Source organism: Bacillus rossius, chromosome 16, assembly GCF_032445375.1.
Source record: "Bacillus rossius redtenbacheri isolate Brsri chromosome 16, Brsri_v3, whole genome shotgun sequence".
Lineage (NCBI taxonomy): Eukaryota > Metazoa > Arthropoda > Insecta > Phasmatodea > Bacillidae > Bacillus > Bacillus rossius.
In genome coordinates this window covers 31586796-31606012 of record NC_086343.1, presented here as the reverse complement: position 1 = coordinate 31606012, position 19217 = coordinate 31586796, and the positions used below count along the sequence as shown (strand labels likewise).

The window sequence follows — 19217 nt, the reverse complement described above, 5'->3', positions numbered from 1 at the left end:
TTATTGTTGTTCTTTATTGACTGTTAACACATGACAACGTTATTTTATATGTTCTTTGCGTACAATAGTTTACTCGTTGCTAGAATCATATAAAATAATTAAAAAGTGCTGTTGTATAATAGACTAAGTTATATATGTTTATATAAAACATTTTTACAGTAAACATTTTCCTTTTGAATTTTTAGAAATGCAACATTTCTTTGTAACAGAAAATAGTTGTACAAAGGTTTGGTTGTGTAAAAAATTATTTTCAGTAATAATTGACCCGTGTTAGAGTGCTATTACCTGATAATATAAAGCTGATAGTCTCTGGGAAATAATACATATACCGCCAACAATAATATATACTAGACATTTCAGTTCGGCCAACACGTTTTTTTCAACCCACAACTCATATTCTAACTATAGAGCGTACTCGCAATAGTACTTCAGGCTTTACACCGGCCGAAAATTAATACTTAAATCCATTAAGTTGACAATTTATATATATTCTACATATTGCTCTTCCTCTATCGTTCTTAAAAATTAAACCGAAGGCCACCGGTTGACTGTTCAAAGTACAGTTTAAAAAACATCCTCACCCCGGGAGTTAAAATAATTTTTAATTTATTAACTTTATTGGATTTTAAGACGCTACACTCTGCATCTTTAGGGTTAATTAATAAACTGAGAGAAGTTTGTACAGCTATATATACTGCCAGTTAAATGTTTCTTGCAATGTGAGAGATTTATTCAAGATGCTATTTTGGAAATGCGCCATTTCTGATAACATTGTATGTCATAATAAAACTCAATAATGGACAGAATAATGACAAAGTTAAAAATCATACACAGCACAAATAATTCCGAGCAGGAATCAGCACAGACGGACACAGAGGGCTGACGACGAACAGACAGCTGCAACAAGAACAGCAAATAAAGACAAAAAATGACATTTGACAACGCAGCGACAAGCAAACGAACCCAGCGATGAAACTAAACAGATTTTGTGGTCAACACACGTCATGGAGTGATCCTAACATACTGGTCTATCGTCTGTAACTGCTACTAGCATCGATTAGTGGAGGGAACTACATATTCGAACCTCAACGAAGTAGCAGCCATACTCTGTGAACTAAGAAATGCAGGCTACATACATTAATGACTTGTTTTACCTGCTTGTGTATAAATTTGAAAAAAAAAAAAAAACTAAATTACTTGGATTTAAAAAGTTATTGTTTTATTTCTCGAAATTTTATTTCTAACTAAGACTGAGTTCTCGTAAAGCAGCTTCCTTTTTGTGACTATGCTTCCAAATGTTCTTCCTTTTTGTCGATTGTGCTTCCAATGCAATTCGTTTTTTATTGATCTTTAAAATGTGCTTCACTATTTGCAAATTGTGCTTCCAAATGTGCTTCCTAATGTACTTCGAATTGTGCTTCCTTTTTTTTATTGAACTTCCAATTGTGCTTCGTTTTATGATTGTGCTTCCAAATGTGCTTCCTTATTTGTGGATTGTGTATCGAGAAGTCAGGACACGATTGGCCTCGTGGTTCGGGGATGCTTGCCCTATGGGCATGACTTTGTACATTACCTGTTTAAAATGTCGGTCGAGTATCGACGAAAACTACCACCTGGTTTGGAGACGCTTGGCCTGTATGAAGATTTGTTGTTTTCTTATTATTCGTGGCGATGTCTCGTTTGTGGCGCATGGACCGAGTTCGACTGTGTGTAAGATCACAAGCACTTCAAAAAGCAATTTTCGGGGTGCAAATGTTACTTTGGTCGGCTCGTTTTCTACTCTCGTTCCGTTTTTTTTTTTTTTTTTCGTGCTTTTGAAACGATTTTGACAAGTACTTTTCATGTACCGGGTTATGATTTCAACCATGTTTTTACGTATTGGCGTGATGGTATGTAAGCAACGCCCTGTGTGTCTCGAGCTATCAGTTGAGTGGTCTCCCGACACTTCTGCAAGCTCGCAAGATTTTTTTTTCTTAACCTAACTAAAAACTAAGCGTGTTGGGGAGGGTTCCGGGTTAGGGAGGGAGACTAAGTGCGTCTCAGGCCGAAGCCCATACGCTCTAATCATGCAGGGTGTTAGCCATGCAGGAGGGGTCGCATGCATCATGTGCTAGGAGGGGGTTTGGCCAGCCATGAATAACTCCTCTCACTGACTATACCAGACTAAAACTAGATAATTTGGGCCCGGGTAAAACCTGCATAGACACAGGGAAAACCCTGGGCTCTGACATGCGGGATGCAAAATTTCATGCATTAATATCAGGCAGGATGCTTACAGGAAAACAGAAAGATAGATCTGGAAGAAGAGTTGGACAGAGTAGAAAATTCTACCATGCGGGGGGGTTCGGGGCTTGGACATTGCTGTCCGCATTGGTTTGGGTGGCACTGGTTGTTTCGGGGGCGACTGCCTGCCAGCCCAAGTTTGCAAGTCTCTCCCCGCGCGCGGGGTCAAAGCCTTTCTGCTCACGCCGGCACTTCGCTAGACTTCGAACAGCCTTGAGAATTTTTTAAAAATCTTTGTGGTTTACGTGCTTGAATTTGGGCCTTGACTACTCGTACGTGGATACTTTCAACTTCACATGTATTGGAACTTATTTTTCTACATAAGGGGAAAAAAACATAGCTGGCAGGTGGGTATCCATCAAATTGTCCTTAATACATGAGTTACTGGCATTTGATATGTGCTGACTCCTCTGACCAGCTTTTTCCTTGTGATATTGATGTTTATTAGTTATTGTATCCTGGACGTTAGACTGTTTAATATTTAATTAATGACATTTTTTTAACTCCGTACTGTCTGGGATCAAACCGCGGACAGGAATCAATCGAATCAATCATTATTTTAGTAAGTGAATTTTTTAAAATTATTTTTGGAATTTTTACCGAATTTCTGGCTAAAAGAAGGGGGGGGGGGGGGTTTGTCTGTAAAGTCGGTTTACCGACGATAATTTTACGTGATAACGTCATATCAAAAAAGTACGCTTTAACCTGTTTGATTTTAGATATAGAAGATTTTCTTGTACGGTGGCTGGCATGTTCGTGCACGCTCGGCTCAGGCGGAACGTGACAATGAGTCATGCTTTTTCGTGCGTGCAGCCGGCGTCGTTCATCGATTCATAAGACGTTATCACGTCAAAAATACGAAATTTCAAAGATAGTGGCCGAAAGGCGGACAAAGATTGCGGATGTCAATGTAATAAATAATAACTGCACTCTAGCAGCTAAAAATAAACTAATTATTTTAAATTAAATTTAAATTTTAAATCATGAATACCAGTTGCTTGGTCAGATTGTGTGTCCGGCCTCTAACAGAATTTCCAACCGGGTCGACTTCAACTTCAGAAAGGACACACGCTCCAATGGACTGGTGGTCAAGCCTTAACTCTCAAATAACTCCTAAATCGGACACCCACAGAGGGAGGCTGAATATGTCGGGATACGTTGCGTCATGGCGAAGAGCTCTTAATGCAGGGGAGGATTTCTGCACGCAGACTTCTCTCTTCCCCCTTCTCCCCCCCCCCTTCACAAGGGGGGGGGGGCAGCCCTAAGGGAGGTCATCGCCCGTGGACAGTTAACAACCCGTGAGCCTGGGCCTCGTGAATATTCAACACTTGACCTCCCGGCTCCGTGGAATGGGCGCGTCTTCACCGGGGACGCACCACGACGCCGAAATACCACGACGCCGAACGTACAATAACGCCGAATGCCAAATTGACTACAACGCCGACAGCTAGAAAACTGCTGTGTATCACAACGCCGAAATACATTAACGCCGAAAAATGTCATTGCAGGACTGCCACAAAGGTTAGGTTAGGTAAGGTAAGGTTAGGTTAGGCTAGGTTAGGCTAGCCTAGGTTAGGTTAGGTTGTGGTATTTCGGCGTTAAGATACATTTAAGAAACACAAATTCATTCAGTTGTTTTTCATTTTGCTCCTGTGGCCCCCCCTCCCCGCAGCAACATTTTTCGGCGTTACTGTATTTCGGCGTTGTGGTACAAAGCAGTTTTCTAGCTGTCGGCGTTGCGGTCAATTTGGCATTCGGCGTTATTGTACGTTCGGCGTTGTGGTAACGACCCGTCTTCACCCCCCCCCCCCCCCCCGGATCCACTCCCTGAAGACAACTCCGTCTGCGTCAGTTACCGATGACAACACATCACTACCGTTCCTCGTTTCAACAATCGCCCTTACACGTTTCATTGAGCAGCTGAACAACAGACCCGAAAGCAACTGCAACGAGTCTGCAAGTTTGTGAATTCAGAACTTTCGGGTGAAGTTTTACTTATTTATTTATTGCCTTATTTTAAGTAGCGAAGTTAACGCGCACCACCTTGCCATACACTTAACCACATAGATCTTCACTAACTAGGTACATGCAAAGTAAACCTGATCAATATTATAGCCTAGACGTACCACAAATTGTCGCATATACATTTAAATAAAAAAAATTGATTTAACATATCACTAAAAATGCGAAAATAACAAAAAAATTAGCATATAAGATACACATGAGCCACCTAAAGTACCTATAATACCTTATAGGCATATAATTTAAAAGGCTTTTTTTAAAAATCTATCTAATACCAAAATTATAAAGATTTAAAGATATTTAATAACATAAAAATATATGTAAAATCTAACAAAGACACAAACAATTTAAATAGATATACCAATACATTTTCTTACAATAAATCAAACGTTTACACGTACAATCACACATATTCAATCACACATTTCAGATACCACAGCTAAACCTGATTATCGGAGCTAAGCAAGTACCAGAATAATATTTTCTTAAACAAAGAAAGGGAATTATTTTAGCACTATTTTAAGATATTTTTACTTACATTTTAACTCTACATCATTGAAAAAGAAATTAAATGAGAACATTCTCTAAGTCTGACATTTTGTTTTAAAATATTCTCTGCGCTTAAAAGAAAAAAATTATTTGTGCTTCTAACCAATACATCTTCACACCAAAAAGAAAAAGCACAAGGTTGTTAGTTGGTTAAGAATTGATGAATTATGTTGAGTAAAATTACTGTTTAATGTATTTTAATTTATATAATAAATGTTAGTATAGTTATTAATATTAATTGCCAAAACATTATTAGTATTGCTAATTTAATTGTAAATCAGTCGTCAACGAAAGTAAACAAGATATTATCTCCAGAAAACAATATTTTCCTGCCCATATTTTATATTTCGACTATAGAGGCACTTGAGATAATAGTAGGTATATGTTTTACAATGCAAGAAAAGGAAATAAAATAAAACCAGGAAATCATTAACTGACTGCTAAAACAAACTATATCGCACATTCTTGAAAAATGTCAGTTTGCTAGTTAGACATTTCATTGACTGTGAACGAGGCCAAAAAAATAGCCCATGAACCATGGGTCTGGCCGAAGTCAGAAATCCTCTCCTTAAGATATTTGCGGCAGTAGAACATTTTAATTTTACCTAGCACATTACCTCCCCTATTAGCTACCATTTTTATGGCCGAATTTGAGGAGAAAGCAATAAGTACCAGCCAGCTTAAACCCAAGTGCTGGTACAGGTATGTTAATTACACATTTGTTATTCGGAGCCATGGTAAAGATAAGCTACAAAACTTTCTTAAACACCTGAACAGCATCCATCCGAACATACAATTCACCATGGATATGGAAGTAGAAGGAAAATTGCCTTTTCTGGATGTCTTGTTCACAAGAGGAGAGGACAATCACATCGGCCACAGTGTTTACAGAAAGCAAACCCACAAAGAGAGGTATCTACAGGCAAGTTCACGCCACTCTCCATCTCAGAAGAGAACAGCCATCTCAACTTTGGTAAACAGAGCTCGAGCCATTTATGAAGAAGACAATATTGGAGAATAAATGAAACATCTTACAAGTGCTCTTCAAGCAAATGGTTATTCAAAGTCAGAAATCAGGAAAGCCGTGAAACCATCTCAACATCAAAAGAAAGAACATCTTCCTAATAAAGCCTTCATTCCTTATGTCAAAGGAATTTCTGACCAAGTGGCAAGAATTCTTAGGAAGCATGAAATTCATACTGTTCTCAAACCCATAAACAAGATTGAGCGGTCTCTGACATCGGTGAAAGACAAAACTCCTGCCGAAAACCTAGCCTGTGTGAACAAGATTCTATGTTCCTGTGGCAAGGTATATATAGGACAAACTGGCTGACGAATAATCACAAGGGCTGAAAAACACATCAGTGGCTACAAACATGAAAACCCACGATCAGCTATAGCAGAACACTCCATGGAAACCTGACACAGCATTGATTTCGACCAATTCCACACCATATCCAACATCCGACAACACAAGAAAAGATACATTTGAGAATCAGTAGAAATATTAAAACACCCAGAAAAAATTAATAGAGAAGATGGCTACAAATTAAGGAAATTATGGAACCCACTCTTTAGAAATCATTAAAACATAGCTCCACATCCAACATCAGACAGATCACCCCTGATTGGCAAAACAGCCCAGCAAACCATAAGAAAGGAAGGCTCTGATTGGCCCACAGATGCAGCCAATCAGGAAGCACCTTCCCCTCAGGTGAGAGTATATAAAGGCAGGATAACTTGTAAGAACCTCATTCTTTACCGCGTGCTGGTCGGAGAAGGGTCAGCCTCTCTCTTTGCCTAGCCTGGCGTTCCTAAAAAGGAAGCTCAGGTCAGTGGCCAGTGCGTAAGGTGCTAGGTTCGATAGGTAGCTAGGACGCGGCGAACAGATAGGAATACCACGCTAATTAGGTCGGACGATACGCCTGCTGTGTGCCCTGCTTTTTTCAAGGCGGGGCACCTACTTGCGATGAGTAGTAGCGACGAGGAGATGGAGGTCGGCACCGCGACGAAGCGCACGCATGAGGGCAGCGACTCAGAGACTGAACACTCTGTTCAGTCTAAAAAACCGTCAGGGCTCCAGCCCACCACAACCGAGGACGACAACAGTGGCTTCACCACTGTTGAGCGTAGACAACGCAGGCGTAATAGCGATGCGTCACAAGCGGTACCGACACCGCAACAACGGACACCGACTGACGAGGCTCCGCGCTACAAACGCGTACCATTCGTAATCCGCAACAGTCAGGCAATCGGCAGCTTGGGCCCTGCCTTCGCGCGACTCGGCATCAAAAACCGAATGACGCTGACGAAGCGTCAAGAAGTGCGCATAACTTTTGATGGCAAATTGGACCAAGACAAAGCGACCGCTTGGTTTAAGGCAAACGATGTGCCTTTCCACACTTTCTCCCAGCCCAGCGAGCGAGGGGAAAAAGTAGTGATAAAGAATTTGAGTAAATTCACGCCGGTTGATGCGATTTCTGAGGAGCTCACCGCGCTCGGGTTTAAAGTAAATTTCATCAAACAGCTCAGTCGGCGGCTAACAGACCGCAACTCAGGGCAAGAGTTTTTCGAGCCAACACCGTCATTCGTGGTGTGCGTGGCACCTAGCGCGCACGACATCTACGCCGTCAAACAACTATACTACACAAGTGGTATAAAGATTGAGCGGTACACGACTCGCGCGGAAGACGTCCCGCTCTGTAAGAGGTGTAGTTCCTTCGGACACACCACCGGAAACTGTTCAGAAGTACCTAAATGCATCAGGTGCGCGGGTTCGCATCCCCGCAGCGAATGCCCAGTCCCAGAGGAGGCACCAAAGGTGTGCTCGAACTGTAAAGAGACAGGCCACACCGCGGCCTGGCGACAGTGCCCCGCGTTTTTGAAGATCGTAGAGTCGCGGAGACAGGCCGCCGCGGAACAGGCAGCACAGAAAGCTGCGCGCACAGCCTCGCGAGCACAGCCGGCCGCACCGACGCGGGAAAGTTTCCCCCCTCCCCCCGCGCCCACCAGGGAACACGTGCACCGGGCAACAACAACAACAACAGAGCGCAGTCCGCGAAACGCACGGCCCAGCGAGCAGGCCAGCCAACCGGGCATAAATCAAACACAGGCAGTAGCTTCCACGTCATACGCGGCAGCTACGTCAGGCGTAAGCGCACCGCGGCGCACGGCAACGGAAATCGTGCAGGCTCGCGTCGAGAAGAGCCAGCAGCATAGAACAGAAACCGCGCCAGAAGCACAGCCAAATAATAATATCACTAGCCTCGCGGAACTCGCAGAGATCTTGCGCATGTGCGATTATTGGAATTTAGTGAAGGCACTCGAACCGTATTACGCACGCATCCGCTCCACCGAGAGCATTAAATACCGCCAAACCATTCTATTGGAAGCACTCGCGACAGTGCTCCAGTAAATGGCAGTAAATCGGGGGAAAACACTACAACTCCTAAACTTTAATGCATGTGGTCTCCGCCTTCGGTCGTACGAGTTGGAACAGTGCCTTGTAATATATGGGATTGATGTGGCATTCATTACCGAGACTCACCTATCACCGCATCATCGATTTAATATTTGTGGTTACACCACTTACCGCACTGACCGCGCCACTCGTGGGGGCGGCACAGCCATATTAATTAAACACGGGATTCATCACCATCCGATAGAAATAACTGGCTTAGAGCACCTAGAGGCCACCAGCATAAATATTCGTAATAAAAATGCGCATGTCTGCATGTCGGCAGTATATAAACCCCCAGATAAGCCACTACTTTCTAGGGATTTAAATAAATTAATTAATCCACAGCAACACTTTTTCATCGCAGGCGATTTAAACAGCAAAAACGAAGACTGGGGATGCAAAAATACTAACCCAGCAGGCAGAAAATTATTAGATCATTCGGCAGCAAATAATTACGAAATTTTTGCTCCAGGCTCGCCAACTTGCTATCCAACGAATGGTGGCATGCCTGACATATTAGATATAGCTCTTACAAACATACCAGGTGCGCAGGTTATTTCAGAAAAATTAGATGAGCTTGACTCAGACCATTTTCCGGTACTTATTCAATTAACTTTTAATGCTCAATTTTGCGCAGCGATATTTAGCCGCACTTTTGGTATTCCCGACTGGGACAAATTTCGCGAAGACCTGGAATTAACTTTTACAGAAACTCCAGCGATAGACACAGCAGATGAGCTCGAAACTCACGTAAAACTTTTCACCGACACAATTACAGACGTGCGCAAAAAACACACGAAAATCGTGAATAAAAGAGAATTTACGCGAATAAATTACCCAGATGTAGACATGCTAATCGTTTTAAAACGGCAGGCGCGCAACACTTATCAACGAACGAGAACACCGCAAGCTAGGACTGAATACAATCGCCTTAAAGCTCAAGTCTCGCGAAAACTTGAAGATTTAAAAATAGAAAAATACGGAAACTTAATAACAGAGTGCGCAACTCAACCTCGGCAAATGTGGCGGCTCACACGCAATTTACGAGGGAAAAATAAATTTATCTCCACACCGGCCATTGTTACAAACGCGGGCATTAAATATGACGCGATAGATAAAGCAAATGCTATAGCAGACATTTTTGAAAAACAATTTTCACCAAACGAGGACATAAACGAGCCTCAGTTTACTAGGACCACGACAGTAGCTGTTAATAACTATTTACAAATCGTTCCACAAGCCGAGCCGGAACTCGTAACAATTAAAGAGCTCTTAGAAGCTATTCACTCGCGACCAAAAAATAAAGCAGGCGGACCTGACGGAATAAATTTTGATACTTTAAAGAAATTATCATTTCAGGCTATACAATACTTTCTTAAAATAATAAATGCTATTTTTATTCTTAAATCCTACCCAGCGTCATGGAAACTAGCTAAAGTAATCACCATTCCGAAACCGGGAAAAAATGCGTCACTACCACAAAACAGGCGACCTATTAGCCTCCTAAATAGCATGAGTAAAATTTTCGAAAAAATTTTACTCAAACGACTTCAACACCATTCGGACGAACACGAAGTCATTCCAGATAACCAATTTGGTTTTAGAAGGGGCCACTCTACCTCTCACCCCCTAATTAAGCTCATTGAAGAGGCCACTGACGGTTTTAACTCACGAGCGAAATTTACTGTCGCAACGATGCTAGACGCGGAAAAAGCTTTCGACAAAGTTTGGATACCTGGCTTAATTCAAAAATTAATTACATTTAACTTTCCAGACACGTATATTCATCTGGTGGCCCACTATTTATGGCGTCGAAAATTTTTTGTATCAATAGAGGGGGCGAAATCATCCACTCGGGAGCTGACAGCAGGTGTGCCGCAGGGGTCCCCACTCTCACCCTTTTTCTATAATGTTTACACAGCCGACATCCCGCGGGAACATGCCCACGTGCAATTATATGCAGACGACACTGCAATAATATATCAATCCCCGAATTTGAAGTTTGCTTTAACCAAAGTTCAGAGGCAGCTTACCTCACTCGAACAATGGTACACTCGCTGGCGCATTAAAATAAATGGAGCCAAGTCCACAACTTTAATTTTAACTAAAAAATACACCGCCCCCGACCGCGAATTAAAAATTTTTAATCAAGCCATACCATTTGTTAAATCGGCTAGATATTTAGGTTTAACTCTAGATACCAGGCTCACCTGGAAAGTTCACACCACTAAGGTGACACAGTTTGCGCGAGGCACTTTGCGCAGCCTATACTCAATGTTTAAGGCCCCCCAATTTCCTAGAAAGAAAAAATTACAGCTGTATTTACAAATAGTTCGCCCTCAATTATTATATGCTTGCGAAATCTGGGGCTATGCAGCAAAATGCCATATCGATAAAGTACAGGTCACTCAAAATAAATTTCTTAGAGCCATTGCAGATTGCGGCTGGTACACCAGCACACTAGAAGTACACCAGCTACTCAAAGTAGAATATGTAGAGGAATATATAAAACGGCAAAACAGGTCTTTTTATGGCCAGCTCCCTGAACATGCCAATACTTATATGAATTCACTTCCGGACTACGACCCAGCTGCACAGCGACAGTTTAAAAAACCGCGACTTGCCTAAGCCAGGTTATACTAGAATCCACACATCCCATGTACGCAGGGCAACTTAGCAAACATAGCAGACGTTTCTCTCTGGCCCCGATGTGCCTGTCTACGTCCTGCGGTGCAAATAATCAACATTGGACTAGCCAATGATTGACATGCCCAGGACTCGTAAATATTGCGTCAACACTACTTTTGGCCCAGCGGGGCTCTATTTTATTGCGTCAACACTACCTTTGACCCAGCGGGGCTCTAATTATAAACCAGCGACAACTCGACCGCAGGCCCAAATTCCTTTAATTACCAAATCTTTCCTTCCCCCACCTCCTCCACTAGTCCTTGCTAGTTGTTTTCCCCAGCCATTATTAATTAATTCATTAATGTAAATTTCATTTTCTTGCTAATTCGAAATGGTCCGAAGCATGCAGGTGTAGGTTTTGACCCATGCAGCGGTCCACTGCCTGTGTGTTAGGGCTGACTCCGTATGCCTGAAGGGCGAGACCCGCCTGGCAGGCTTCACCTCCAGTGCCGGCCGCGTTTCGGAAGGCATGGGTTTTTGAATTGCGACAAAAAAAAAAAAAAAAAACTGGACGAGGGCATCTCTCTGCTCGAACAATAATAGAATAGGATGACATTCATTTACTAATTTCACTCTCTATTTTTCAGGTTTAGACGGCAACAGCCTGGGGGCTAACTACAGCAATACTGGTTTAGCCTAACTTTGACCGAACTATACTGGAACGCAATAGTTCGGTCCTTAAGGCGGCCAGGTGTTTACTAATCTATGTAATTTCTCCTACACATCGGTAAACTTACACGATGATATGCCTGCTTGGTCAGCCGGGTATGTGCGGCCTTGGAGCTATACACTACACTCACACAACGAAATTAATTAGGCCATTTTTGCGCACACTCCACACGCCTCTAAATACAGACATCACGACACTCTCATGCATCAGTTAGCCAACTAACTGAGGGGAAAGGGTGACCTCCCCCCGCCTGACACCTACACTATTAAAAATAGAGCCAAGCAACATGCGACAGCTATTTTACTTCTTCTGGACCGTGAGCCACCTTTAATCTTAAAATCACACACATCGCGCCCCGCCGACGTTTCCAATGATTCGATCAAAGTGACGGGGTTGCACTATTTATATTGGCGACCACATAGCGAGTTATGGGAACGTAATAGTTCCCGGTATCGCTGTCACACGCTCCCGGCCGAGCATATGAGGAAACGGCGTAAGAACCTCAGTAGGTAACTGCTCCCTGATGATGGCGACTGCAATGTCGACCAAAACATCGGTAAATTATTCGCCAAGGACGCGGCTACGACCCAGTAGCCAAGCTACTTCAGACAATGGCCGCGAAAGCCTGCGAACATTATTAACTAGCACAATTGTTGATTTCAGTAACTACGAGTTTATTTAGCTCATCAGTTTATCTGCCTCTTTGATAAGATATAATAATTTATGGTTTAAGATGAGCGTTATGAATAGCTCTTAACTAATTTTTCCAGTGAAGAATGTATTATGCTTCACGCCACGTTGATACGCTCGTGTAGCTAGGGTCAAGGCAGAGGTTGGCTGCGAACTCTTCGCCAAACAAGCACCACTCCTCGGGGTACGTCGCCACCAAGGATTCTTTAGACTACGAGTTGCGATGCGTACTCACCGTCTTGCCTTGCAGCATCGCCACCTTGCAGTCCAAGGTGACAGTGGAGCCCACGCGAGCCGTCACCCTCAGTGGCCGGGGCCCGTCCTCGAAGAAGGTCCCGTGGGGGTGGTAGTGCGGTCGAGTCTCGTTGCCGGAGGGTGGTGCCTGCAGCGGCAGGGACGTGGTCGACCACCCTCTTGCAGGGTCTGCTCCTGATGCCACCCTCACTGGCCGGGGCCCATCCTCGGAGGGTGTCCTCCAAGTGGCACTGTTGCTGTGATAGAGCGGATGTGTCTCGTGGCCGGGGGCTTGGGTGTAACGTGTGGAGTCTACCCTCACCCTCCTTACGCTACTTTCCAAGTGTGTTCCCCAGACTGAGATGTTTAACGGGTGGATTGTACTAGATTTTGCGTTCATGGATGGAACACTTGACAGAGCGCCAAGTCGGGCTGATGGAGAGGAAGTCATGGAGTCCATATCCGAACCATCGGTGTTGCTTTCGTGGTATTGCCCCCAACCACGTCCTGGGTTACGATGGCCAAGTCCGGTGGTCTTGCTCGAGGGCAGTACCCACAGATCTCTTGGCGTGGCCTGTTGGACTCGAGGTGAGGTCACCACTGTGGGCGTGGTGACTGCAGGTTCGTCATGGGGCTGTGGTGACCACGTGAGCAACACGGAGCCCATGACGCCGTGAAGAACAATGTGAGTGATCCGAGATATGAGAGGCGTGGCTGCAGACTCGTTTGCCATCTCCGGAATACGAGTGCCGTCTTCTGGGCGGTTCATAAAAGAAGGCGTGGCCATGGAGGTATCACGTTCTGCAAAATGACATACACAGTGATGGATGTATCGTCTTCAAATAACATCAGAAAACACTTATAGTTATCTGCCCGTGCTTACTGCAATGTACTTTACTGGTCACCTCCGACTGACTACTGACCATTTGTGAAATAACCATCTGCCAGAAGGTGTGTCAACTCACTGTTGACGTAAATAATAAGGAATGAGTTCAAATAAGGCAATTTTTATTCTGGCATGTTGTAGGTTGTAGCTTTGTCTTTGTATCTCAAACAGCAACCTCTAAAAATTCATTTTGATGACACGAAAATTTTGTTAGGTTTTACCGTAAAAATTTGGTTTAGTGTCCAAACAAAAAAAAAAAGCTTACCACAGGGCAATACCTTTGTCAACAATTCAGCAATAGTAATCCTATTCAAGAAAATTAAATGTTCGTTTAAAACCTCTAGGAATAAATTTTCCTGGAAACCACTGGAATAAACACGAATAACCGTGAGCTTGCACGGATCCACTGAAATCGAGACTGAGGAGCGCCAAGCAAAATAACTTGAACAATTCGCGAGGAAAACGAGAGCTTTTGTAAATATTTCCATAAGGGCGCAAACGAGGCTTCGGGGGTTTCCGCAACGGAGCTCGCCTTAGAGAGAGCCAGAGTTGAGAACAAGAGAATCTCGCCCGTTCTTGGGAGACGCCGCGATAAATTCGTCTCTCGCTCTGACGGCCTGAATATTAAACAGGAAGAATAAGGTCTGGCCGCAAGAGAGAGAGAAACACGGGAAGTGAGAGAGAAATAAGGTTCCTTGGAGGGTGAGCGCTGCATCCGCCTCCCCATTTCCAGAGGTACGATAATTCAACGCAACACAGGAAGCACCGCAACAAAGTTAAGAGATGTGTATTTTCTATGTAATTTTATGGCACATTTTTTTTGTTTTTATTGAATTTTATTTCATTGCTTTATTACATAATATGCGGAAATTAAATATTTGCATTTAAAATTTTTCTTCTTTCAGTCCTTTCGGCCTGAAAGGTTTAGCCATGTTTTTCATCTCTAACAAATTCACCGCTGCTTAGCATTGGGAGCTCATTTTCACGTTTTGACAGTGCTGGTCCTAGCTTCTACTGTGTACACTCAACCCGAACACCAAGCCACTTTCAAAATAGTTTTTCGGCAACTTTTCTCCACTTCAACTATGGAATTTGCCCGCGCAAAAGTTCACCTTGCTCTGCAAGCCTGAATTCTTTTCTGCAAAAAGGTTACAGCGTTCTGGCAGGGTGCTGTGTGTCCTAACATTGTTTTTTTTTTTTTTACGTTTATTTCATTGCCTTGGCCTCTCCTACCCTCCCCCCCCCCCCTTTTATCTGATCCTTAAACTATCAAAGTGAAGTTCCGCGCGCAATTCCGCGTCGACTTCGCTATTGCATTTCTTTATCATTCCACTGTTCCTTGGCCCTTTCGCATCTCTCTACCCCGCCATCACCTGTTGTACCACCGCAATCGTCATTTCGTCCTTTCGCTGTCAGCGTCTTTTAGTGTTGTTCGCAGCAGAAGTCGTGACACGTGATATAGTCGCCGGAGTCGGGAATACTTTCCTTTACAACCTGCTTTCAGTATCATTTAGTGATATAGTTCAAATTCTTCGACCGGGTTGTGTTACTGCTACTCACCGAAATGCCTGCTTCTGTGTGCTATCTTCGCCATAGCCATGTCACGTGGACGTGATTTGAACCCTGGTTATTAAGTGTGTGTGTCACCTTACCTCCGGGATGGTGTTTAGTCGAACAACTTCACTCAGGGTTTTTATGAGGTTCCTCCACACCTTCTGCGCTGTGTTCTGCTCCATAGTGTTTTTTTTTATTTACAGCTAAGGAAATAAATAATTATTTATCCCTTATTTCATTATCAAACTACTGAAAAATATGTTAAATCTTCTTATGAACTCTTTCTTATTAATATATTAAATATAAAAATTGCCATTTATAAGCTTAAAATTAATTCAAAGATAACTTTATCATTTTCATATTTTATCTAAATATGTGTTGTATCATTAAATATTATGACCAGTTAAAGAGATAGTATTAACGTGTGCATGCTATTTATTCTGAAACTTGTTTATTGTTAAGTTATCCGTTCCCACTAATAGTTACTTTCAGGAATAAATTGAAACGTGTTTATGTAGGATTGTTAAATTGACTATCAACCACTGCAAAGTGTATAACAGCAGTAGTGATCTTCACTTTAGCACGCATTCAAACAAATATATTGTAAATATTTATTAATTATTATTATAAGTAACAATGTCAGATGTTACAGTGGCAGTTATGAATTAATAGTATGAAGGCCTTGGTGTCGACTTCACTTTAAGGTTAAAGAAAAGTGTTATTTTATATAACAACGATGTCGTCTGATAGCTATTACTTAAATTTTATGGTTGTTCAGAACTAGCATTTGGAGATGACGTGAGGTATAAAACGTTTAATTTCATGCATTATCAAAATATCAGTCTCACATATTTAAGATGTAAAAATACGAAACATATGAAAACTAAATGCTCTCAAGCAATGATGATTTAATCACGCAAAATATTGATTTATATGGGAAAACCTTTTTATTAATTATAAGTTTTTTGTTTTCTTTTTATCTAAAATGATATGTTCTTTGTAAATCAACAATTATTATGTTATTTTCTTTAGAAGAAAATATGTCCACATTTTCTGCTGTCCAATAGTTTCAAACTCGTTCAAAATTTACGTCAAACTGTGTATTACTTCACCCGTAACCAGCTCATGCGAAGGCTTACTTGAGACGATAAATTCAACTTTACAATTCAATCGTAGCGTTTTTCCTTTCTGTAATTCATTGTATAGTATAGTACTCAAACATTACAAAACAACTTTGGTTCTCAAAGCGGCACATCTTAGTTTATTATCCATTGTCATTGAATATTTAGGGCAAGAGTGTTAATATAGGTATATCTAGCTATTACTAAAAGACTAATTTACATTTCATTTAATGTTACTGAACTATAGCTTCTATTCATAGAATAAAAGGCCAGTTTTAAGAGATATGTTAAAATATAGGATTTATAGGATAACGTTTTTAAAACAATATAATAATATAACATATAAATTAAGAAACAATGTTATTGTCTGAAAGAGGCAAAGACACGTTTTCCTTTTAAGTAAATTTCTACCACTGTCTAATAAAATATGTTGTCTTTCAAGGTTTGCCCATGTCGCAGTGGTAGCGTGCACTGACGTTTCGCTCTGAATTTCAGCAGACATCTTCAGGGTTGAGAAGCCACCACTAAGCTCTCAGTTAATTCTCCTCTCTGAAGATGCCTGCTGCGATGTAGGGCGGAACGTCGGTACATCCTACCACTGCGACGCGGCCGAATCTCAAAGGCGAAAATAATTAATGTTTTTCCTTGTTGACTCAGATGTACCATTTCTGGAAAATTACTGTATCTAGAGCGTTCAACGCATCAAACAAGCAGTGTGCGATAGAGCTTTCTGGGAACTGGGGAGATAAAAGCAGTCAGGCGCCGGGAAAAAAATGCTCCCACTAGTACTTACTACATTACTAGGAACAAGATTTCAGTGTGAATTGCGATTAAAATGAAATAACGTTGAAATAGGAGTCGAAACTAATATAACACTGAAACACGCTTTAATTTACAGGGAAAAATTAAAACAAAATTAAGTTAATTAAATAAAACCTCTGAAAATCAAGGAATGTCATTTCTTATGTATTTGTAACTAAATCAATGTGCAAGTAAAATTTGTTAGAAATTATTATATTTTCCAATTGATGATATTTTATAACTCTTTAATTTATAAAAATAAAATTATCTCCATTTATAATGCTTTGATTGCAAAATGTAGGTGCCTGTTTATAATAACTTTTTAAAATCTTCTCCGGACGGTTATATCACAATTTATCTACAAAATTACACTAAAAGATATTAAAATAAAATCTTTTAAGTTAAATTACGTACATTGATAACATATTTTATAGTATTTTATTTTTAATTGGCAGCCGTTGTCAAAAATTGTCATTTTAACAATTCAAAAAATAAAACAAAAATTTTAATTTAAAAAATAAATAAATAGAGCTCTCAGTTTAAATATAATATATACATATAGTTGTTTATTGGTGACTGGACTGTTTGCGAACGAGTGGAGATCATTCAGTCAGCTGTTATCCTAGCATCAGTCGTGGCGAGGCGGTGCAAGGTCAGGTCAGATCTCGGCGAGCGAGATGATGGATGCTGAGGCGGAGGTTGTGTTCGCAAAAAAACGACGCTCAGCTTTTTTTTTGGGGGGGGGGGAAGCGATAGCAACTGACGGACGCCATCTTGCTTTAAACGGTTTCGTGGGAAAAAAAATTTATATTCGTTGATTGTCAAAATCTGTCTTAGTTAATGCGAATTTACGACATGGAATGCCGGAAGTAAAAAAAACAACAAAACAAATTGTTATCTTCAATGATAAAAACTCCTTTCATAGGTTTTATAATGCAATGAAAGTCGATAAAAACAAACGCATACGCAAAACATTTAAATCATTTAATATGACGGCACTGTTATGTTTAGCCTTTAGGTACATAAAGTTGTGTATTTTAAAATGTATTTTTGCTTGACGTTTTTTCTATCTCGGAATCATTAGAGGTGCAAATAAACAGTGGCAGGGACAACATATATAGGTGAAAGGTTTAATGTGAGGAAAAATTCAAGCATTTTCTTCCTTTGAAATCAAGAACTCGAAACTCTGGAGAACGTACAGGATGTCTTAAAACTGCTTCGTACGTGACATGTGCTACTGTATCCGAGCAACTCGACGTGCAGATGTTTGATAACTGTTAAGAGTTTTTTTATATTCTCAATTAATGTCCACTGAGCCCTTGGCAAGTGGGATATTAGTGTACAGCCTCAAGTACATTAGGCAATAAATGCTGGCGATTGTATAAGTAAACGCCTCCTGACTCTCTTAGCTCCGATTATATCGAGAAACAGTCAACTGCCTTGACATGCTCACAAGCCTTTTTTACAAAAACATTAATTTTAATTTTTTTTATTCACTGATTTCTAATTTTATTATTATTATTTGAAAACCAAAACGAAGAGTTGCATAAACGATAATGTTAACTTTTGGTATTACCGAGTTTCAAATATTTTCTACTTCCGTAGAGTAGCGAGAATTTACGTCAGTCTTCAACTTCACTCACTGAAGAAAATTGATTGTGCGAGTTAACTAACAATTTGGCGTGATAACATTGAGGTGACATTTTTTTGAACCGAGTAAATTCTCATGTGAGCAAATATTTCACTGTAATCGAGGAATAAGAATTTAATTTAAATGTTTATGTAAGTGTGTGTGTGTGGGTTAACACATTTGATTTAAACGTAAAACGATTAGCGCAACGATTTAAAATTTAAATAAAACCGTGAAAGGTTTAGTTTTCGCGAAACCGTCAACTTAGTTTTGTGTGACTGTTAAAACCGTAATCGGGTGTATTTTGTAGGATTAGTTTTTTTTTTTTTTTTTTTTTTTTTTTTTTTTTTTTTTTACTGTGCGCGCGTTCTTGTGTGAACGTGCCTATGTGTGAACAGTCGTACGTGCATGCAAGCCAGAGGGGAAGCCTTCATTTCACAGACGAGAGAGCCACACCCGAAGTTCCCCGAAGGTTGCTTAGCAAATAACTTTTTAATATGTAGCTATCCAGGGCTAGGAAACCGTTTACATGATTTCACGGTATCTTTAATGTCGCTATCCTAACCAAATCAACCGTCCACAATGTTTTAAAGTATTTATAATGTAGCTAACCTAACCTAATTGACTAT

General features: G+C 41.1%; 1 protein-coding gene across 1 annotated transcript in view; it reads right to left on the bottom strand.

The window, feature by feature from the left end:
- Positions 1-13329, bottom strand: part of LOC134540354 (basement membrane-specific heparan sulfate proteoglycan core protein-like) — an 85769-nt gene extending 72440 nt beyond the window's left edge. The window contains exons 1-2 of the mRNA XM_063383028.1: positions 13195-13329; positions 12598-12744 (exon numbers count right to left, since the gene is read on the bottom strand). Coding sequence (XP_063239098.1) covers positions 12598-12744; positions 13195-13329 — 282 coding nt within the window. The remainder of the gene's footprint in view (positions 1-12597; positions 12745-13194) is intronic.
- Between the last annotated feature and the right edge of the window lie 5888 nt (positions 13330-19217).